At 44.3% G+C, this 24,084-nt stretch overlaps 1 protein-coding gene across 1 annotated transcript in view; it reads right to left on the bottom strand.

The window, feature by feature from the left end:
- LOC122558781 (zinc finger protein ZXDC-like) overlaps positions 1-24,084 on the bottom strand; it is a 33,732-nt gene that overhangs the window by 7,620 nt on the left and 2,028 nt on the right. The window contains exons 2-8 of the mRNA XM_043707551.2: positions 20,059-20,211; positions 19,513-19,591; positions 18,765-18,895; positions 16,844-17,014; positions 15,445-16,115; positions 10,938-11,022; positions 7,536-7,705 (exon numbers count right to left, since the gene is read on the bottom strand). Coding sequence (XP_043563486.2) covers positions 7,536-7,705; positions 10,938-11,022; positions 15,445-16,115; positions 16,844-17,014; positions 18,765-18,895; positions 19,513-19,591; positions 20,059-20,211 — 1,460 coding nt within the window. The remainder of the gene's footprint in view (positions 1-7,535; positions 7,706-10,937; positions 11,023-15,444; positions 16,116-16,843; positions 17,015-18,764; positions 18,896-19,512; positions 19,592-20,058; positions 20,212-24,084) is intronic.

Consider the following 24,084-nt stretch of genomic DNA (forward strand, 5'->3'; position numbering starts at 1 on the left):
GATGGATCTGTATCACGCGCAATCCTTGGGGTCTTTCCCTTTCTTTAAAATAAAGGAGATATTAGCCTCCCTAAGAGAGGACGGAATTATCTCAAGGGGGTTGGAATATAAAAGCACTGTTGTGCTACTGAGACTTTATAAAGCTCTGGTTAGGCCCCATTTGGAGTACTGTGTCCAGTTTTGGTCCCCACACCTCAGGAAGGACATACTGGCACTGAAGCGTGTCCAGCGGAGATTCACACGGATGATCCCTGGAATGGTAGGTCTAACATACGAGGAATGGCTGAGGATCCTGGGATTGTATTCATTGGAGTTTAGAAGATTAAGGGGAGATCTAATAGAAACTTACAATACATGGCTTGGAAAGGGTGGACGCTAGGAAATTGTTTCCGTTAGGCGAGGAGACTAGAACCCGTGGACACAGCCTTAGAATTAGAGGGGGTAAATTCAGAACAGAAATGCGGAGACATTTCTTCAGCCAGAGAGTGGTGGGCCTGTGGAATTCATTACCACAGAGTGCAGTGGAGGCTGGGACGCTAAATGTCTTCAAGGCAGAAATTGATAAATTCTTGATGTCACAAGGAATTAAGGGCTACGGGGAGAATGTGGGTAAGTGGAGTTGAAATGCCCATCAGCCATGATTGAATGGCGGAGTGGACTCGATGGGCCGAATGGCCTTACTTCCGCTCCTATGTCTTATGGTCTTATGGAAGGCAGTCTTGGCGATATGAATGAATATACATCTCCAGAAGTGGTTCAGCTAACATGTGTAAACTCCTTGTAAAACTCACTCAGGAACCAATCTGGACCGGGTGCCTTGCCACATTTTGCACCTCTTGTATTGTCAGAGGTGCATTGAAAAGGGAAGCCCAGGTTTTCAAAAAAGAACCATCCCCACAGCCCTCTGACTGGTATAACTCTGCACAGAATTCCCAAAATCTGTCATCAATCTTTTTCAGTTCGCAAGTGATGCTGTGAGTACACTCCCCAGTAGACACAATGGACTGTGAAGCATTTTTCTTCCTAGCCAGATAAGCCAGGTATCGACCTGGTTTATCCCCATATTCAAACAGCCTTTGCTTTGCAAAGGAGACCCTGCCCTTTGCCTCTTGTGTGAGCACTGAGTCCAGAGCAGCCTGGAAAGTCGTGACCCACTATAACATAACCACGATGGTCTGGTATAATGTACCGACTCGGCTGCCTTCAGCCAAATACCAAGCATCAGCTGCTGCTCCCCTCTCTGCCTCTTTCTCTTTGTTGAGTATGAAATAATCAGACCCCTTAAATACGCCTTGGTGGTCTCCCAAAGCACTGATGGATTACTGCAGTACCCCAAATGATGTACCCAAAAAGCCCTGAACTCCCTTGTAATGTACTGTACAAAGTTGCCATCCCTCAACAGAAACAGATCCATGCACCGGTGCAGTGTATCTGCTCCACTACCCTTGGTCATAACATCCTAGTACACTGCTGTATGGTCAGAAATAGTTATGCCTCCAATCCTGCAGGCCCCAACACTAAGTCCAATCAAACCAACAGAACAAAGAATAACTCAATTCTTCTGTAGCACTTGTGCGGGTTAGAGTAAAAGGTAAAATCCCCCCCCGCATTAGGGTGGAGACACCTCTACACATCCACTAGCCCCAACTGCTTACACAAGTCCATTAACTGTCTAGACTGCAGAGGTGTACCCGACAGACCCCTTGGTATCCAGTCTACGCCAGGGTCCACGAGACGATTAAAGTCTTCCCCTATAATCGTATGGTGTACCTCAAGAGCCATTTAGAAATGGCGCCAACTAAAAATTTGAGAGGGTGTGCTGGGAGACAGTAAACGTTCAGATGCCATAATCTTCTCCGTGATCTGACCCAGACCTGTGCATCATGATCCGGTGGGCCCGCTCCACACTCAGGTAAAAACAATGACTGCAGATGCTGGAAACCAGATTCTGGATCAGTGGTGCTGGAAGAGCACAACAATTCAGGCAGCATCCGAGGACAGGCAAAATCGACGTTTCGGGCAAAAGCCCTTCATTCCTGATGAAGGGCTTTTGCCAGAAACGTCGATTTTGCCTGTCCTCGGATGCTGCCTGAATTGCTGTGCTCTTCCAGCACCACTGATCCAGAATCCGCTCCACACTCATCCAACCCGACTCGCTCTCCAGCCCCAGCAACTCTGGGAGCCACTTCTCCAGGAACTCGGCCAGCTTCTTGCCTTCCTCGCACGCTGGAAGACCCACGACACGTACGTTTTTTTCGCTGATCTCAATTTGACGTTGTCAACCTGTTCCAGCAAGACTCAAACCTGTCCTTCCAAGGTTCGGATCTGCCCCTCAGAGTTCTCCATCATGATCTCCGACACCGCGGTCCTTTGCTCAACCTCTTCTACGTGTCGACCTAACGACTGAACCTCCTGCTCATGATTTTTCAGCACGGCAGAAATTGGTTCCAGCACCGTTCCAATTTTTTCTCGGAGTTTCATGAACTCAGAGAGTAGATGCTGTTGCTCCACCAAGCTCACAGGCACCATCACGGGAGTCAAAGCAACGGCTGTGGGTGTACCTGACGTAGTGAGGGAGTGCTTTGCCTGGCGTGCTCCTCTTGCTCCTTTTCCTTGTTGCCTTCATTTTGACTCCAAAGCCTCCAAATTCAAATTGAAAGGTTCTACGTGTTCTGCCTGCTTTACATTGACAATTTTTCTTAGGGATGGTGGTGGTGTGGGGGGAGTTGGGGGGCAGCACATAGCCCAACACAGCAGACCTTTTACACTGCCGCCATCTTGAGTCTCCTCGACTGTCTTAATAAAGCAAATTCCCATTCGCTCTTACGTGATTCCCATCCCTAGCAGTAGGCATTGCAGGGAGTGGAAGACTGGACTCGGTGTTGGCATCACATGATCAGTCAGCTCACATGCTTTCTGGTGAAGAGCTTCATGAAAGGTACAGTGCTGTAGTCAGTGATTTTAGTGTTAAATTTACTGTATTACTTCATTAAAATGTGACTGAAAAATTTATTTTGACTGTGCTATGGTTTGTGTTAGGCTAACTACTATTTTTGTTTTGATTTTTACTGATATTCTTGGTAGTTCGCCCCCTAACCCGGTTTTTCCCCATGGGCCCTATCAGTTCTATTATGATATTTTCTGTAACATAAGGTCACATGGGAACACAACTTGTGTGTGATTGGAGAACCACAAAATCCTTGTTGCCATTAGACTTAACACATCGAACAATATATGCATCAGCCTGGGCCGTTCTGGCTGATCTGATGACCAGTGGCCATAGCCGCTCATTTGATGGTCTTTCAAAGCCTTTCATACAGTTGCAATCTTCCATTCCATCTCCCTTGTCATCCTCTATTTCAGTAAGAGAGCTCCCCTTTGAAAAGCCTCTCTTCACTGCTGTCCGTCCATGGTTCAAGAATCCTGTTAACACAACAACTGGTGCAAATAAACTCAACATTTTCAACTAAAACACTGAACCTCAAGAGCACCTGACTGAAATCAGTCACTGCTCAAAAACAACAGCATCAAGAGGAGCACCTGAACCAAAGGGAGATCCTGCTCCCACGGGCAGTAAGCTTCCAAAAAGCTCATTAAAAATCTGTCGTAGACATGAGGCTGACTACCCTGAGCCTGTCATATTGTGAAGTTAAGGTACTGTAACAATATGGTTATATATTACATTAGGAAAGGCTAACTGAAGTTTCAACATTATTGCCACCTTATCAAAATGGCAGAACATAATGCTCATTAATTCTGGAGACACATTCTGACATTTTACTCAGTCTCTCTGGGAGTGCAGACATTCTTCAAGTTCACCTCTTGGATCAGTCTAAGACTGGAGCACATCAGGCAGTAACGATGCAGGGCACTGGTGAGGTCAATGTGGAATACTATGCACAGTGTCGGGCCTCTTATTTAAGGATGGACGTAAATGCACTGGAAGCATTTCAAACAATTACTAGACTAATGGAATAGATGCTGGAAATGTGTTGCTGGAAAAGCGCAGGTCAGGCAGCATCCAGGGAACAGGAGAATCGACGTTTCGGGCATAAGCCCTTCTTCAGGAATGGGGAAAGTTTGTCCAGCAGGCTAAGATAAAAGGTAGGGAGGGGGGACTTGGGAGAGGGGCGTCGGAAATGTGATAGGTGGAAAGAGGTCAAGGTGAGGGTGATAGGTCAGACTGGGGTGGGGGCGAAGAGGTCGGGAAGAAGATCTCAGGTTAGGAAGGCGGTGCTGAATTTGATGGATTTGACTGAGACAGGCTGGGGGGAGGGGAAATGAGGAAACTGGTGAAATCCGAGTTCATCCCTTGTGGTTGGAGGGTTCCTAGCCGGAAGATGAGGCGTTCTTCCTCCAACCGTCGTTTTGTTGTGGTCTGACGATGGAGGAGTCCAAAGACCTGCATATCCTTGGTGGAGTGGGAGGGGGAATTGAAATGTTGAGCTACAGGGTGGTTGGGTTGGTTGGTCCGGGTGTCCCAGAGGTGTTCTCTGAAACGCTCCGCAAGTAGCCGGCCTGTCTCCCCAAGGAGACAGCGGAAACGGACCCCACCACCAAGGATATATTTCCCTCCCCTCCCCTATCAGCATTCCGTAAAGACCACTCCCTCCGTGACTCCCTCGTCAGATCCACACCCCCCACCAACCCAACCTCCACTCCCGGCACCTTCCCCTGCAACCGCAGGAGGTGCAAGACTTGCGCCCACACCTCCCCCCTCACCTCCCTCCAAGGCCCCAAAGGAAACTTCCATATCCGCCACAGATTCACCTGCACCTCCACACATATCATCTATTGCATCCTCTGCACCCGATGTGGCCTCCTCTATATTGGGGAGACAGGCCGGCTACTTGCGGAGCGTTTCAGAGAACACCTCTGGGACACCCGGACCAACCAACCCAACCACCCTGTAGCTCAACATTTCAATTCCCCCTCCCACTCCACCAAGGATATGCAGGTCTTTGGACTCCTCCATCGTCAGACCACAACAAAACGACGATTGGAGGAAGAACGCCTCATCTTCCGGCTAGGAACCCTCCAACCACAAGGGATGAACTCGGATTTCACCAGTTTCCTCATTTCCCCTCCCCCCACCGTCTCAGTCAAATCCATCAAATTCAGCACCGCCTTCCTAACCTGAGATCTTCTTCCCGACCTCTCCGCCCCCACCCCAGTCTGACCTATCACCCTCACCTTGACCTCTTTCCACCTATCACATTTCCGACGCCCCTCTCCCAAGTCCCTCCTCCCTACCTTTTATCTTAGCCTGCTGGACAAACTTTCCCCATTCCTGAAGAAGGACTTATGCCCGAAACGTCGATTCTCCTGTTCCCTGGATGCTGCCTGACCTGCTGCGCTTTTCTAGCAACACATTTCCAGCTCTGATCTCCAGCATCTGCAGACCTCACTTTCTCCCTAATGGAATAGATGGTTTGTCTTACACGGAAAGGTTAGACAGGCTTGGATTGTATCGGCTGGAGTTTAGAAGAGTAAGAGGCAGCTTATTTGAATTTCCCAATCCTTTGCTGAGACCATCTGTTCACTCAACAGCCCCAGGCCTCACAGAGACTTTTCTTTGCCCTTATCCTGACAACAATTCACACAGGCAGGCAATGCCCCCCTCTTCCTCATAAATATCATCAACCTCCTAAAACAATTTCAACTGCTTTAGCTCTCAACATTTCTGCCCAGCCATCAACCAATCATGGATTCTCAACACAAGTCTCCAAACAGCTCCACTTTTACTTCTACCGGCCGTAATCACCTTCAAACTCCCTCAGTCCAATCCCTATCTAAACTAATTATCCAGTTACGGTAGAATTAATCTGATGCCTGCCTGGGAGCATGAAAACATACAAACAAACACAGTAGTGCCATAATTTTTGGAATATTCCTAACTACTTGCTGTACTTGAAGATCCCTCTACATTGCAATGTTCTATCATCTCTCTTCTAGACTAGGCCATTTATTGCCCAGGGCAATTAAGAGTCAACCACATTGCTGTGGGTCTGCAGTCACATCGTAAGGACAGCAATTTGTCTCCCTGAAGGACAGTAGTGAGCAAGATCACAGTTTCCAACAATCGACAGAAGTTGTCTTAATTCCAGACTTCTATCTGCCATGGTGGGATGTGAACACTCCCTCTCTGGATAAATTCACTAGTGATATCACAAGGCCATCGTCTCCCAACTGAATGCCTTTTGAAATACACTCATCAGCTAAGCTTCTACAACCTTCTGGGCTGCAGAATTCCAAATATTCACAAGTCTCCAGTGATGAGATTTCTGATGACTGATTGTTCCCTAATGCTGAAGCAGGACTCCATTTCTCAGCAGAAGAAACAGACATTCAGTATCTATCAGTATCTATCCTGTCAAGCATCTTCAGACTCATGCCTTTTTCAATTCAAACACTTATTTGTCTAAATTCCAGAGAATGGAAGAGCAATTTAAACAGCCTCTCATCACAGAATGCCACTCATTCCAACAATCAATGCAGTGAATCTTTATTGGACCATCACAGATTTAACATCCATATAAATGTAGGTTCAAACCTTCAAGTATCCAGGTACAGTCTCACCAAAGTCATGAGACCATAAGACAGAGGAGCAGAAATGGGCCATTCAGCCCACCAAGTCTGCACCACCATTCAACTAGATCATGGCTGATCTGATAATCATTAACCCCACTTTCCTGCCTTTTCCCCAGAACCCTCGGTTCCCCTACTGATTAAAAACCGATCTATCTTAACCTTGAATTCTTGAACATTTTGATTAGGTCTGCTCTAATTCTTCTAAACTTCAATGAATACAGGTCCAACCTACTAACCTCTCTTCATAAAACACTCTCTCCATACCCAGTATCAACCCAGTGAACCTGCTATGGACTGCCTCCAATGCCAGTATATCTTTCCATAGATAAGGGGACCAAAACTAACACCATTTTGTAGGTTCACTCTAACTAGTGATTAATGTACGAGAACTCCCACTTTCATCTGCGCTGGAGCTTTCTGACGTCTTTCTCCATTTAACTAAGTTTCAGTTCCTCTATTCTTCCTGACAAAATGCACTACCCCACATTATATTCTAAATGCCAAGTTTTTGTCCACTTGCTTATCCTGTGTATATCCCTCTGCAGACTGCATGTCATCCCCACTACCTGCTGTACCACCCACTTTTTACACAATCCACAAACTTAGTGACAGTACATTCAGCTCCCCATCCAACTTATTAATACACATTATAATTATGATTCTAGCCATAATCCCTGCAGCACTCCACTAGTTACTGGCTACCGTTCTGAAAATGCTTTCCCTTACTCCAACTGTTTTTTATTAGCCCTATACAATTGTGGCAAGACATCCTTACTCTTGTATTAAAATATTTTTGTAATAAAGCTCAGCATAAGATTATATTTTAAATAAATATACAAACAGCTGTAGTTAAGACTTCCAAAAGCGGACACTTACATAAAATAGGTCTTTAGACCAAGCTCAGAGACCAAATGTTCCATTGCTCAGCAACTGGGAAATCCTACCTGCAACAGCTGGGTCTGGACGTAGGGAGCTCCCGTCGTTGGGTCACGGATTGTCAAACCACCAGCAGGCAATATAACATTCCCAAAGCGACTGTTCTGGCTCACAGCAGCAGATGGAGTAGCCTGTCCCCTGTTAGTTTTCTTACTTTGACCAGCACCGTTTGCATTCTCTTAAAATGGGAGAAGAAAGAAATTGGTGAGTTAGCACCCAGGGAGCAGGAACACTGGTGGATGGGGGAGCAGGCAATTGGAAGGAGAAAATAGCTAACTGCATACTCCTCACAGAGCTGTACACCACGCCTCTCTTACATCTCTTGATCCAGCATGCTTTAATGAAAAAGTAATCAGAACTCTAGAACTCCCCCCTTGAAAGAACCAAATTTTTTTTTTTGCATAAGATTTTATTTACAACCTATTTCTTTGATGAAGCTTTTGATCATTGTCAATGGTATCTCTAAGTTAACCAGGGATTTTTAAAAATTAGTTTGTGGCATGTGAGCATCGTTAGCTGAGCCAACATTTATTGCCTACCCCTAGTTACTTCTGAAGTGGTGGTGGTGGGCTGCCTTCCTGAACTGCTGAAGTCCACGGTCCAGTTGAGTTTCTGGTTATGCCCCAGGATGTTGATAGTGGAGGATTTGATGATGGTCATGCCACTGAATATCAAGGGCGATCCCTTCACTCTGAGACTGTGCCCTTGGGTCCTACTCTCTCCTACTGGTGGAACCATCTTCTCCATATCCACTCTATCCAGGCCTCTCAGTATTGTGTAAATTTCAATGAAATTCTCCCAATATGCTTCTAAACTCCAGCAAGTACAAACCCAGAGTCCTCAACTACTCCTCACATGACAAGCCCTGCATCCCTGGGGTCATTCTTGTAAACTTCCTCGAGATCCTCTCCAATGCCAGCACATCCTTCCTTGGATACGGCACCCAAAGCTGCTCACAATATTCAAAATGCTCTCTGACCAAAGCCTTCAACAGTCTCAGTAGAACATCACTGCCTTGTATTCTGGCCCACTCAATGAATGCTAACATTGCATTTACCTTCCTCATTGCCAAATGAACCTGCTTGTTAACCTTAAGAGAATCCTAAACTAGTGTTACAACATGGGGTAAACCCCTCTGCTCATTCGAACCAGACACACAGAGAAGCTCACTTTGAGCTGCAATCTGTTAATATTCGAGAGGCAAAGAACTATTCCAAATATCACTATTTAAAGGAAAGATTAACAATTTTATTCTTTAAATCCAAAAGAGAACATTAGACAACCACTTACAACTCCTTTCCCTGAAACCTATCTTTTACCTCCCACTCTACAATACTGGTTCGATAAAAACCCCAATTAAGATTTACAAAAAAAAAAATCACATTTCAAAACCAGCCAGCGGGGTCGATTCTCCTCTGTAGATTTTCCTGAGTTGTCTTTTCTTCGGTCTTCTGCTGCACAAATTTCTCACGGACAGGTACCTTTCAGAGAGCTATTCTGCCACCAGACAGCTTGACTGTTCTCCGCAACCGTTCAAAATACTCGATTTTATATACCCCAAAACATCGGACTGTCTCATTGGTTTGATATCATCCAAAACAGTAAAATTCAAATTCAATTGGAGTTTGGTGTCTGAGGCATAATTTAAATTGATTGGCTGAATTTGAATTTGTTGTGTACCATATCAACGCAGCTCCAGCTATTTGTTTCACAACCATGTTACATTTTTAAATTGTTCAGCACAATGTGTCAGCCAGAAGTTTCAGCTTCCTTAAAGGCACAGTACACGTCTACAACTTCATAACACTAGGAATCCCAAATTCTTTTGTGTTTCAGATTTCCAAAATCTTTCCCCATTTGGAAAAAAAGTGTCTATTTCCCATGCTAACCTTTTTTTAAAACTATTTCAGTTCTGTAGCAACAATTAAAGTATCTGTATCTAGGTGACATTACAAACTTTTCACTACACTCATTCAAGTACCTGTGACAATAAAGGCTATTCCACTTATCAAAATGCATAATCTCACACTTTCACACATTATATTCAAACTGCCACAATCTCCTAGTCTGCCCAAGTCCTTCTGCAGCCTCCCCACTTCTTCAACAGTACCTGTCCCTCTACCTATCTACAAACGTAGCAACAATTCCTCCAGTTCCTTTGTCCAGATCATTCATGTACAATGCGAATAATTATGGTCCCAACACTGACCCGTACAAAACTTCATAAGCCACTGCCTGCCATCCGGAAACAGACACCTTTATCCCCACTCTCTGTCTTCTGCCAATCAGCCAATCCTTTATCCATGCCAGTACCTTACCTCTAACACCATGGGCTCTTATTTTGTTTAGTAGCCTCTTGTGCAGCACCTCGTCAAAGGCCTTCTGCAAGTCCAAATAGATCACATCCAAAGGCTCTCCTTTGTCTAACTTGCTCGTTACATCTTCTAAGAATTCTAACAGATTCATCAGGCATATCCTCACCCTGATGAAACCATGCTGACTTGGCTCCATTTTCCCATGCACTTCCAATTACTCTGCAACCTCAACCTTAATAATGGACTTTAAAATCTTATCAATGACTGAGGTCAGGCTCATTGCTCTATAATTTCCTGTCTTCTGCCAACCTTCCTTCTTAAACGGGCAATATACGAGCTATTTTCCCAGACCTCGGAGATCCTCTTTGACTTCAGTGACTCCTGAAAGATCACCACAATCTTCTCAGCTGTTCCCTTTAGGATTCTGGGGTGTAGTCCATCTGATGCTGCACTTGGTTAAATGCAGCCTTAATGTCAAGGGCAGCCACTCTCAGCTCACCCCTGGAGTTCAGCTCTTTAGTCCATGTTTCGACCAAGGCTGTAATGAATAGCCTCGGCAGGACCCCAACTGAGCATCCCGGGACACTTTATCACTTTATGACAGTTAAGTAATGCACTTAAGGCATTAAAATATCCCATGGCTATCATATCTGTTCAGGTTGGGGATGTGGGTGAGAAAAGTAGGGTTCTGGGAAAGTCAGAGTTCTCTCGTGTACCCATGTCTATATTTATCAGTCAGTCTAGATTACTGAATATCACATATGCATTGCTGTCGAAGAGACTTTCCGTTGTGTTAATTGGCTGCTCCATTTCGATGTGATAATAGTAACCACTGGAAAAGATTCAGGGACATTCTAAGGTGTGAAAGGCACTATCTGAATATGCCTTGCCCCAGTAAAGTGGAGTCATCTCCTGCAGTTGACTAATTTACAGTACAATCAGCATTTCCAATAACATAACACCTTGCTACCAGACAATGGATATGATGGTGGGAGAGTACAATAAAGCTGTAACCAATCCCAGATGTGGAATGGGTGACACATAAAGCACCTCTCCTCACTTCCTCACAGTTTACTTTGAAAGAGCAGTCCTTACCCATGTTACCTCCGGCTCCTTTCTGCTTCTTCTTCTTAGCAAGCTGTATAGCCCTGTAATCTGTCCGAGCCGATCCCCCACTTTCCTACATAATATTTTAATCATTAGTAGGTTTAAAGCAAACAGGACAATATGTGCAGATAGTCGTAATAAACACTCATTCAAGCAAAGACAAATGTTGCATTATAAAACAGTTTCTAATACTACACTCCCATAATATCAGAATTGTTTTAGTTCCTATGCTTCTTCAGGCACTCTTGCTTGCATTCCTAATGTTGTGGGTTCAAACCCCACTACAGACACAAAGCACAGGAAAACTGGAAGATTATTTATTTTTGAGCCTGTTCTGTCATTCAGTGAAATCATAGCTGATTTATGACAACTATCATATTTAGGCCCTATCCCTCAAAACCTTTGGTTCATTAGAAAAAACATCTATCAATCTCACCTTCAAAGCATCAATTGCTGGGACTGGAGGGTTTGAGCTATGGGGAGAGACTGAATAAGCTGGGGTTTTTTCCACTGGAGTGTCGGAGGCTGAGAGGTGGCCTTATAGAGGTTAATAAAATCATGAGGGGCATGGATAGGATAAATAGACAAGATCTTTTCCCCAGATGTGGGGAGAGTCAAAGACTAGAGGGCACAGGTTTGAAGTGAGAGGGGTGACTTTTTCATGCAGGTGGTGTGTGTGTGGAATGAGCTGCCAGAGGAAGTGGTGGAGATGGGCACAATTACAATATTTAAAAGGCATCTGGATTGGTATATAAATAGGAAGGGTTTAGAGGGATATGGATCATGTGCTGGCCAGTGGGACTAGGTCAGATTAGGATGTCTGGTCAACATGGATGAGTTGAACTGAAGGATCTGTCTCCATGCTGAGACTCTAACTGCCTTGTGAAGAGAGTTCCAAATTTATTCAAATAAATTTGCGAGGGTACAGGGATAGCACAGGGAATGGGATTGATTGGATTTCCCCACAGCAAGCCACCATGGGCTCATCTGGTTGAACAGCCAGCTTGCATCTGCCAATTCATTGCATGCAATTACTTCACTTCTCCCTGCTTGAGATGTTACTGATTTCCGTCTGGTTACCAATTCTCCTTTAATTGGGAACAGGTTTCTTATCCAATGACCAAACTTTCTCAATTTTGAACACATCCTGTCAACAACTCCTGCATTTCTTTGTTGTGGTTCTGTTCGCCGAGCTGGGAATTTGTGTTGCAGACGTTTCGTTCCCTGTCTAGGTGACATCCTCAGTGCTTGGGAGCCTCCTGTGAAGCGCTTCTGTGATCTTTCCTCGGGCATTTGTAGTGGTTTGAATCTGCCGCTTCCGGTTGTCAGTTCCAGCTGTCCGCTGCAGTGGTCGGTATATTGGGTCCAGATCGATGTGCTTATTGATCGAATCTGTGGATGAGTGCCATGCCTCTAGGAATTCCCTGGCTGGTCCTATAATAGTAGTGTTGTCCCAGTCGAATTCATGTTGCTTGTCATCTGCGTGTGTGGCTACTAAAGATAACTGGTCGTGTCATTTTGTGGCTAGTTGGTGTTCATGGATACGGATCGTTAGCTGTCTTCCTGTTTGTCCTATATAGTGTTTTGTGCAGTCCTTGCATGGGATTTTGTACACTACATTAGTTTTGCTCATGCTGGGTATCGGGTCCTTTGTTCTGGTGAGTTGTTGTCTGAGCGTGGCTGTTGGGTTTGTGTGCTGTTATGAGTCCTAGTGGTCGCAGTAGTCTGGCTGTCAGTTCGGAAATGCTCTTGATGTATGGTAGTGTGGCTAGTCCTTTGGGTTGCGGCATGTCCTCGTTCTGTTGTCTTTCCCTTAGGCATCTGTTGATGAAATTGTGCGGGTATCCGTTTTTGGCGAATACATTGTATAGGTGTTCTTCTTCCTCTTTTTGCAGTTCTGGTGTACTGCAGTGTGTTGTGGCCCATTTGAATAGTGTCTTGATGCAACTTCTTTTGTGTGTGTTGGGCTGGTTGCTTTCGTAGTTCCTCTACAGGAAAGCCACTCACACAGACCAAGTCCTGAACTACGAAAGCAACCACCCCAACACACACAAAAGAAGTTGCATCAAGACACTATTCAAAAGGGCCACAACACACTGCAGCACACCAGAACTGCAGAAAGAGGAAGAAGAACACCTCTACAATGTATTCGCCAAAAACGGATACCCGCACAATTTCATCAACAGATGCCTAAGGGAAAGACCACGGAACGAGGACATGCCGCAACCCAAAGGACTAACCACACTACCATACATCAGGAGCATCTCAGAACTGACAGCCAGACTACTGCGACCACTAGGACTCATAACAGCACACAAACCAACAGCCACTCTCAGACAACAACTCACCAAAACGAAGGACCCGATACCCAGCATGAGCAAAACCAATGTAGTGTACAAAATCCCATGCAAGGACTGCACAAAACACTACATAGGACAAACAGGAAGACAGCTTACGATCCATATCCATGAACGCCAACTAGCCACGAAACGACACGACCAGCTATCCTTAGTAGCCACACACGCAGATGACAAGCAACATGAATTTGACTGGGACAACATACTATTATAGGACAAGCCAAACAGAGAACAGCCAGGGAATTCCTAGAGGCATGGCACTCATCCACAGATTCAATCAATAAGCACATCGACCTGGACCCAATATACCGGCCACTGCAGCGGACAGCTGGAACTGACAACCGGAAGCGGCCGATTCAAACCACTATAAATGCCGGAGGAAGGATCACAGAAGCGCTTCACAGGAGGCTCCCAAGCACTGAGGATGTCACCTAGGCAGGGGACAAAACGTCTGCAACACAAATTCCCAGCTCGGCGAACAGAACCACAACAACAAGCACCCAAGCTACAAATCTTCTCACAAACTTTGAACCTGCATTTCTTTGTTTTAAGGAAAACAATGCCAGCTTCTCCAGTCTCTGTGTGGAACTGACTTTCATCACCTCTGGTAAGCATGTTCTGGTAAAAACACTTCCAACATAAGACAGTGACTCACATCCAAGGAATTCTCCTGGATTTATGACAGCTAGATGGGTAAACACAGCAAAATATTCACAGAGAAGCCAGCTTTCCTGCATCTGTTGTGGGCAAGTCTGTTTTTACAGTATGGAAAAAAGACCCTTTGTCCCACTGTATCTCTGCTGGTCATCAAACATACATCCATTCTCATCCCATTCACTGCACTTGGCACACAGCCCTGAATACTAAGATGTTTGAACTGCTTATCTAATCAATATCTGTGAGCTTTTTATCTCTACTTCCCTTTTTGGCAGTTAATTCCAGATATCCACTACCTCTGAGCAAAATAAAATGTTTCCTCAAATCCTCTCTAAACCTCCTGCTCCTTGCCTTAAAATGGTGTCCTCTGGTTATCGACCTCTCTACCAAGAAGGAAGATTTCTCCGATCTAACCTGTCTACGTCCCTCAGCAGTTTGTGCATGTCAATGAGACCTGCCCCTCGGCAGCCTTCTCGGTATGAAGGAAAACAACCCCAGCATTTCTAGTCTCTGTTCACAGCTGAATCACTCCAGCCGAGACAACACCCTGAAGAATCCCTTCCACACACCCTCCAGTGCAATCACATCCCTCCTGTAGTTTGGCACCCAAAACTGCACATGGTATTCCAGCTGTGGTCTAACAACTGTTAAATTCTTTATTCTTGTATCACTGCCTTGACTAATAAAGGCAAGTATGCCATCTGCCTCCTTAACCATCACATCCACCTGTCCAGCTGCCTTAAAGAGTCTATGGACCTGTTCAGAGCTGAAAATGTGTTGCTGGAAAAGCGCAGCAGGTCAGACACCATCCAGGGTACAGGAGAATCGACGTTTCGGGTATAAGCCCTTCTTCAGGAACCTATGGACCTGTTCAGCAAGGTTCCTCTGATCCTCTATATTTCATATGGTCCTACCATTCTATGTGAACTCTCTCACCTTGTTAGTCCTCCCAAAATGCATCACTTCACAGTTTTCAGGATTAAATTCCAGTTGCCTCGGTTCAGCCAATCTGATCAGTTAGGTCATCCTCAAAGGAATTATCCTCATCATTATTAACCACACCACCAATTTTCATGTCACCTGTAAACTTACTGATCATACCTCCTACATTCACATCTGGACCATTAACGTACGCAACAAACAGCAAGGGATACAGAACCAATGTAGTATGCCACTGGACACAAGTTTCCTGTTAATAAACAGTCTTTGACCACCATCCACTGCTCCCTGCCGATATGGAGTTAAGCCACAGATCAGCCATCATCTCACTTCATGGTGATAACAAGCTCAAGGGGCTAAATGGTCTACTTCTGTTCCTGCTTGAATTAAGCCTGAAGATATGTGTATAATGTAACGGCACCGAAACATGCCATTCAGCCCAACTCAATACTCCACACAAACCTTCTCCCACCCGTGGTCAATCTCATTCCATCAGCACAGATTCTAAATGATCAGTCGCCTGAAACGTGACCAATACTTACAAGGAAGGGACAGCAAGACACCATGTTTAACTCTAATTCTTTCTGTGTGCTGAAGTTGCCAGCTGCAGGGTTTAAATTGGAGAACACAAACTGAGTGACCACTTTGTTCGTCTCCTGCTGGCTCATCATATCAGATACACTCAGCATGTGCCGTTCGACTTTAGTTGGAGTCAACAATTCTGGGACATGGCTGGCCCCAAGGCTGCTGGAAGGAGTCAGGGCTCCACTGGATGACAGGCCTTGTAGATCCTGACAGCTTCCCGTAGATCTCATTGACAAGGTACTCAGGGACCCCAGCCCCTCTGTACTGACTGGCTGTACACCTTCCAAATTCAAGCTATTTGCCTGTAAAACACCAGTAGTGAGGCCCAGAGTGCTGTCTATGGTGTGCGACATGTCTGCAGTGGCTACAATAAGAGGATCTGAGGATTGTGCCATGGCATTGCTGTTAACAGAAACTGTTCCTCCAAGACTGGATCCCACAGAAGCAGCATCGATCGTCAGGATTCCAGAGCTCACAAGTGATATGTCTGGCGAGATGCTGACCGGATTGACTGGGACAGTGGTGAAGAGTGAGGCAATGTCCACGTTGCTAAGGTCACCTTGACTCGGACTTGTCAGCTCACTGCTTGGGGTCAAGGAGCCCGTCATTTCCAATTGGGAGAATAAATCTGAAACAGAGACAATTGGCAAATCTGTCAATTCAGCACAGACCTTATCAGTTCTATTTAAAACTAAAGAATGCAAGCAAGGAAGGAGGCCTTTCAGCCCATTGTAACTGTGCTATCCATTCATCCCACTCCTTCTGTTCTTTCCCCACAGCTCATGAAATATTTCCTTTTTAACTTTTTGTCCTTTTCTCTCCCCATGGAGTTACACCTGACTCTGCTTCTATCACCTGTCCAGGAAAGTGAATCCCAGATATCACTGCATCAGAATATTACATTTTATAGCATGCCCTGGTTCCTTTGCTAAATGCCTATTATCTGCTGAAACCAGCTTTCTAGCAAATCATACAACTAATGCAGTGGACAGCACTTTAAACTAAACAGTGTGTGTAATGACACAGAGCGAAGGCTACTTCTGAGCATTAATCTCTATCCAACATGACAGATGCAGTCCTACCTGTCCATGCTGTGAACACTCAGGACAGCCATGGAAATGACTTCAAGATCCTTTCCTCAGGGACAGAAAAAATTGTTGATATTGCTTTTTGGAGGATCCAGAGGAGCATCCCTTTACAGTACTTCAAAATCAGCAGATTTCAATAGGTCAGTATCAGGATGTCCACTGAAACAGGCCAGTGAGAGGGTACAGTTCCTGGAATCCTGCATTGCCTAGTAGCCAATGGCACTTAGTATTACCAAAGTTTAAAGCAGAGGTGTAGAGATGACCCTACCAGAGCTGATGTTATGCTGCTTCATCATGTGGGTCTTGATGCTGTGCTTAGAGTTGAAGAATTTGCTGCAGTTGGATAGGGGGCAGCGTGTTTTCACTTTTTCTGCATCTTCTAGGTGCTTTTTGGAATGGATGTATAGGCTGCTACGTGCTGAGAATCGAGCTTCGCAACCTGAGCATTTAAGAAATTTACATTATGCAAAAACAATCAGCCTTATGAACAAGTTAAAAAAAACATGAACAGCACAGAAACAAGTCATTCACGTGTTTATACATCACACAAGTCTCTCCTAAATTCTCTTCATATCGCCCTATCCTTCTATTCCTGACTGTTTATACAGTTTCTCTTAAAATGTATCAGCACAATTCACCTTAACCACACCCTGTGCTGGTGAGTGCCACATCCTCCCCACCCTCTGGATTACAGACTGCTATACCCAATTCACCTTAACCACACCCTGTGCTGGTGAGTGCCACATCCTCCCCACCCTCTGGATTACAGACTGCTATACCCATTTCACCTTAACCACACCCTGTGCTGGTGAGTGCCACATCCTCCCCACCCTCTGGATTACAGACTGCTATACCCAATTCACCTTAACCACACCCTGTGCTGGTGAGTGCCACATCCTCCCCACCCTCTGGATTACAGACTGCTATACCCATTTCACCTTAACCACACCCTGTGCTGGTGAGTGCCACATCCTCCCCACCCTCTGGATTACAGACTGCTATACCCATTTCACCTTAACCACACCCTGTGCTGGTGAGTGCCACATCCTCCCCACCCTCTGGATACAGACTGCTATACCCATTTCACCTTAACCACACCCTGTGCTGGTGAGTGCCACATCCTCCCCACCCTCTGGATGCAGACTGCTATACCCATTTCACCTTAACCACACCCTGTGCTGGTGAGTGCCACATCCTCCCCACCCTCTGGATTACAGACTGCTATACCCATTTCACCTTAACCACACCCTGTGCTGGTGAGTGCCACATCCTCCCCACCCTCTGGATTACAGACTGCTATACCCATTTCACCTTAACCACACCCTGTGCTGGTGAGTGCCACATCCTCCCCACCCTCTGGATTACAGACTGCTATACCCATTTCACCTTAACCACACCCTGTGCTGGTGAGTGCCACATCCTCCCCACCCTCTGGATTACAGACTGCTATACCCATTTCGTGTTTACAATATTCCTGTTTTACTTCACCTATCACTCATCACCATTGCAATTTGACTCTGATGGTTACGTTTTTTCAAAAATATTATTTCCAAAATGCTTATATGCCAGAGGTGAGATGGGGAGGTTAATAAACCACACATCTGTTGTGCTACAAGGGTGATTCAAATCAATTAATTAGGAGTTGAAATTTAAATATCTGAAATAAAACTGGGGGAATAGAAGACGACAGCCTGCATTTATTGAAGGGTCAGTATTTCACAATACTTAATTTGAAGTCCAGTTACTTAGGTATTATGCAAGACTTTAAGATCAGCTGTGGTGGAGCAAACAGCCAGCTCAACCCAGACTGAAAACTGCATTTTAGCCCCACTGAAGCTTCACATGCCCAAAACTACTGAGGGAGTGTGCAATGTTACAGCTATTGTTGTTTAAGTGAAATGTTAAATTAAGCCCCTTCTCAGCCCCCTTCATGTAGCTATAAAAGATTCCCCAGCCCATGCAGGAGAATTCCCTCCCCTGAATCCTTACCAATATTCAGCTCCACAGCTGCACCCATCCAGACAGCTGGAGAGAATTCCATCACACACCTGTTTGAGGTCTTGCCTCTACACTTACAAGACCACTGGATATCTTTATTCAAGTTTATCAAGCACTTATTTGCACTGTTCATTCCAAGGGACTTCAAAAACATATAGCTCCTGAACCCAGTCAGACTAGCTCAGACCTACCTTCCACGGGACAAACAAATGGCCTGGTCCCAAGGTGAGTGATGCTGTGTCCCTTCAGATGCTCCGCCCTTGTGAACGATTTTCCACAGCCATCCACAGGACAGACAAACCTCCGATCATCTTCATGGGTTCTTGAGGGAAAAACAAAAACTACAGAGCTCAGCAATTTGTGATGACAGGCTAGGAAGTGACTGCACTTGATGCAGGTAACTATTAGACCTTGGTGGAGTTCCTAACGTCACACACAGTAAATGTATTAAGGCCTTAAAAGGTTGAATGAGAAAATGGGAAATAACAAATGTGGCTAGCCAACACTAGGCTAGCAGGAGGCCATTCGGCCCATTTGCCGATGACTCAATCATGATTGAGCTGAATAGCACTTTAGAATGTTGTCAAAAGAGTAAGCAAAAACTAAGAAATTTCAGGAGTTTCAGCTTGAGATGCTGTGCCTGAAATGAGAGATTTAGATCATAAAAGCGAGATTCATTTAATTTACCATGTATCTGTTGCAGGTGGGTATGAGTATTTTGAAGAACTGGGAATTTCCACAGTTTCTTGGCCAAAATCATTAAAACTGACTGGCTATTATGCTGCTGTCTGTGGGTGCTTGCTATGCGCAAATTGGAGGCTTTGCAACTGTAGTATTACGGTACTAAATTTAAAATTGGAAAAGTTCAGCTTTCGCATCCAGCCTGATGTAAACAAATGCCCAACAAAAACTGACATCTTTTTGGGCTTTTATTTTTACCTTTTGTGCCGTAGTAATTTTGACATGCAGGTGAATGACCAGCCACAGCCATCGAAGTCACATATGAAGGGCCTTTCACCTGCATAAGAAAGATTGTCCTTTTAAATGTCTGTGGTGCCATTTATTCCAGTTCAGCTAAAAATTTTACAGCATTCCAGCAGTTAAAATATAACACCCAGCAGAAATGATACAACACTGGGAAAGCATTCTCTAAATGCATCAAACTCAGAATATTTAGGAATTGTATGCGTTTTTCTGTGACCACAGGAACAACAACAGCCTATTCAAACCAGGCTTCAGTCGGGCACATTTTCTCAAATTGAAGAAAACTGTACAAGTGGAGGCCACACAAGTAGCTCTGATGCTTTCAGTTACTGAAAGCAGGAATTCTTTTGACAGGAGAGAAGCATCAATCCTTACAGCTGAACAGGTTCAAAATAGTCCTGTCACCAACCGTTACCCATCATGTGATTCCCTCAGAGGCACTGGTGAAGAATACAATAAGTCAAGAGGTGAACGAGACTGTTCCATAAGTTATCATCGTACCTGTGTGACTTCTCAGGTGTATCTTCAAGCGACAGGCTTTGTCATAACGTTTGTCACAGCCTGGGAAAGAACAAGTGAAATGCTCCTGATCTCGGAAGTGGGAACGGTTGTGAGAACCAAGGGCACTGATGGTAATGAATGTCTTCTCGCAACCTGCAACAGAGAATGGGTTTTGCCAAATTTAGAATAAAACACATGTGCCATCTCTTCCTCATCATGCCAGTAGCCCACATTTATACTGCAAAAAGTATTTACTTGAATTTCTCAGTCAAACAGTATCCACACAAATGGCAATACAATCGGACATGCATGCCTGGGAGCCTGCTATGGTAGCTGGTCACAGCTGACCAACGCAATTGTTGTCTCTCTGTCTCTCTTCTTTCAGGATGCCCCTTATAGCCTATCATTTTAACTGTGCTCCATGTCAAACCGTACTCCTCGAAATGCCATGGAACAATTGCTAGGTTAAACGAGTTACATAAACACATGCACTTGTTGCAAAACAACTCAATTTCAAGCCACCACTTAAGCAGGCCAACTGCTCTCTTAACATGAAATACAGAGGAGCTGAATGGCCTCAAATAATACAAATTTGAAAAACGCTAAATGGATCAATCAGCGTTTCTACTGAGAGAAAAGGAGCTAGTGCTCCAGGTTAATGATTTATTCCAACAAAGGGTTATCGAGTTGAAATGGTACCTCAGTTTCTCTCTCCACAGATGCTGTCAGGCCTGCACTGTATTTCCAGCAAATGCAAAACTTTTGCTTTTGCGCTTTCTGTGGTGTATTTCTAGCGTTTAATAGAACACAGTGACAAGCCACTCAACCCAACCAGTTCATGCTAACACTTGTTAACAATTCTCATGAACCTCCTCCCACCATTCCATCGTAACTTCCCATGCGTTCCTATTTCCTGTGTTCATCCAACTTCACCTTGAATTTTAATTCTCTATCCCAAAGAGCTGTGGAAGCTTGGTTACGGAGAATGTTCAAGGCAGAAATTGTTTCTAAATTTTAAACGTATCAATAATATAGGAATAGTATGGTAAAATGGCATTAAAGTAGATCATCTTTGATCTAGCTGAAGAGTGAAATGGGCTTGATAGACCAAATGGCTTCCTTTTGCTCCTACTTCTTACATTCCTGAGTTTCACATTCCCTATTATCTGCATCAAGATCTTTCTCCTGAATAACCCATTGGAATAATTTGTGACTATCTTCTCTTTATGATCTCTAAATTTAGTCTCTGCCTCAAGTGGAAGCCACTTCTGTCTACATGATCAAAAGAACACTGAATTATGGGATTAAATCCTTCCTGTCCTATAAATATGTCCTCTCCATTCTCATGTCCAATTATAAGTAATTTCTAGAGAAAGACCATTCAAAAGCAGAGACACCTCCATGCCAGGATGCCATCAGTCCATCATGTCTATGTCAATGGTTTGAAAGAGTTGTCCAGCTCCTCTGTGTGCTTGCCCCACCTCAATATTCCCAAAAAATCTCCCATTCAACATATATCCAACTATCTTATGGGAGAAGCTCAGAGCTACCACCTTTTGCGAAAAACAATCCCAAAACTGTGTACGATGAAGGGCACCTAATTTCACATCTGAAAGTGTAAAAAAAATTAGATTGTCCTAGAATCTAATGAGCAGAATTACTTGCTATCTACTTACTTGTCCCTCTTGAGATATTGAAAACTTTATCAAATCACTCCTGAATCCTTCCAAATTCCAGAATCCCAGTTGCTGGCTTAATCGCTACTTGTAATTAGACCTTTGCCGAGTCTCCGTAACAGTCTTGTATACACTCACTGTACATCCTCCACAGGCAAATCTGTCTTTCCCAAGGTATGTTACCAAAGTAGAGATGTACAAAATTATGGGCACAAAGGGAATTAAGGGTCATGGGAAATGGCAGGAAGCATCAGAGGCATATCTGTCACAGTTTTCTTCAATGTTACTGTTATGGACCAGACCAGACCAGACCCTGTCAAACTATTTTAAGAAGGGAGCCTAGACCCTGACTTTTTATTATTTTAAAAGTAAATGCACTGTGTTCCAGGTGCACTTTGATTGGTCAAACTACTCGATGTTAAGCAAAATATTTAAAAACCATCGTTAAAATGCAATAGAAAGATGAACTTAAGAGTAACAACTCTACTGGAAAAATTAACAGAATAACAGATACAATTAACTATTACTAATTAACCGTTCTAACATCGCATAAACACATTCCTTGGCAAAAAGGCAAATGCACACAAATAGATTTGTTTCACAGGTAACCCAGCAGCAGAGAGAAACCCCTAGCCTCCAGCTGTAACCAAGACAAAGAAAAGATAGCTTCGACTTCTTCAAAACTTCAGCAGCTTCTGCCCTTTCAAGATTCCAACAGCAAGTGCACAAAGCTAAAAAACTAAAAATCCTGGCCTGCGAACACATCCATTGTTCCAGCTTTAAATAAAATCCAAGGCTTTACAGCTCTTTACTGGCTTTTTCAAGTAGACAGCTTGACATCTGTCTTAAAATCTTTCTTTTAAAAAAAAAACCAGGACAAAGTAACCCATTAAAGCTACAGCATCATGACTGTTACATGGTCAAAGGACTCAGCTCCCACGTTTTATATTCTAATTTACTTCCTAAATCTGCATTTCATGTTGCAACTGTACAAAACTCTGGTGCGCACCTGGAGTTTTGCGTACAGGTCTGATCACTGTGTTATAGGAAGGATATGGAATTTTTGGAAATGGCTCAGAGGAGATTTACTAGGATGTTGCCTGATATGGAGGGAAGATCTTCTGAGGAAATCCTGAGGGACTTGAGGCTGGACAGGTGACTTAATTGTGACAGATATGATAATCTAACGGATAAATAGATTGGACAGAGAGCGCCTTTTATCTCGAGTGGTGATGGCTAGCATGAGGGGACATAGAGGTCTCACCAGCACCTGGTGAACAGGAGTAGGGGCATGGAATGACCTGCCTGCAACAGTAGTAGATTTGTCAACTTTAAAAGCATTTAAATAGTCATTGGGTAGACACATGGATGAAAATGGAATAGTGTAGATTAGATGGGCTTCAGATTGGTTTCACAGGTCAGCACAACATTGAGGGCCGAAGGGCCTGCACTGTGCTGTAATGTTCTAGTCCTCCAAAGAGAAAGATCAATATTTTCCTCGCATTCCCACATTAGTGCTTATTTTTTTTTAAATGTTATCCCTGGACCTTCACTGTTTCTAGGTTTTTACCATTTTTTATACAGGACCTTCTTGTATTTATTTTACGTACAAAGCCAATAACTACACATTTACCTACGTGGAAGGTAATGGAAATACATTTGCTACAATTTTGCTTAAACAACAGCCCTTCACAATTTTATCATCCATACATACTGATTATAATGTCAGCTAGAATAGTTAAGTGGTCGATTGTTATTTCTACAGATTTGATGGGCTGAAGAGCCGTTTTCTTGTGCTGAAGACCTCTTATAAAAGTTTGGTGTGAATATAAACTTTGATAAATGGTGACTAGTTGAAGATGATAAGACCATACGAACCAGGAAGAGGAGTAGGCCATTTGGTTCCTCCACCCTACTCCACTATTCACCATGTCTGATCTAATATTCCTCACATCCATTTTCCTGTCCGTTCCACATAACCGTTGATTGGACTAATGATCAAGAATCTACCTAACTCAGCCTTAAATATACACAAGGACCCTACACCCACAGCTGTGGCAAGGACTTCCAGTGACTCTCACCCTTGTGAGTCCCTCCATCCCAATACCAAGCCCCCTCTGTAGTCCCATTGCTGCCCCAATGTGAGTCCCTCCATCCCAATACCAAGTCCCCTCTGTAGCCCCATTGCTGCCCCAGTGGGAGTCCCTCCATCCCAATGATGGAAATGTGTTGCTGGAAAAGTGCAGCAGGTCAGGCAGCATCTAGGGAACAGGAGAATCGACGTTTCGGGCATTAGCCCTTCTTCAGGAATCCTGAAGAAGGGCTAATGCCCGAAACGTCGATTCTCCTG

Source organism: Chiloscyllium plagiosum, unplaced genomic scaffold, assembly GCF_037043375.1.
Source record: "Chiloscyllium plagiosum isolate Xiang-an unplaced genomic scaffold, Cpla_swu_hap1 HiC_scaffold_14, whole genome shotgun sequence".
In the NCBI taxonomy this organism is placed as follows: domain Eukaryota; kingdom Metazoa; phylum Chordata; class Chondrichthyes; order Orectolobiformes; family Hemiscylliidae; genus Chiloscyllium; species Chiloscyllium plagiosum.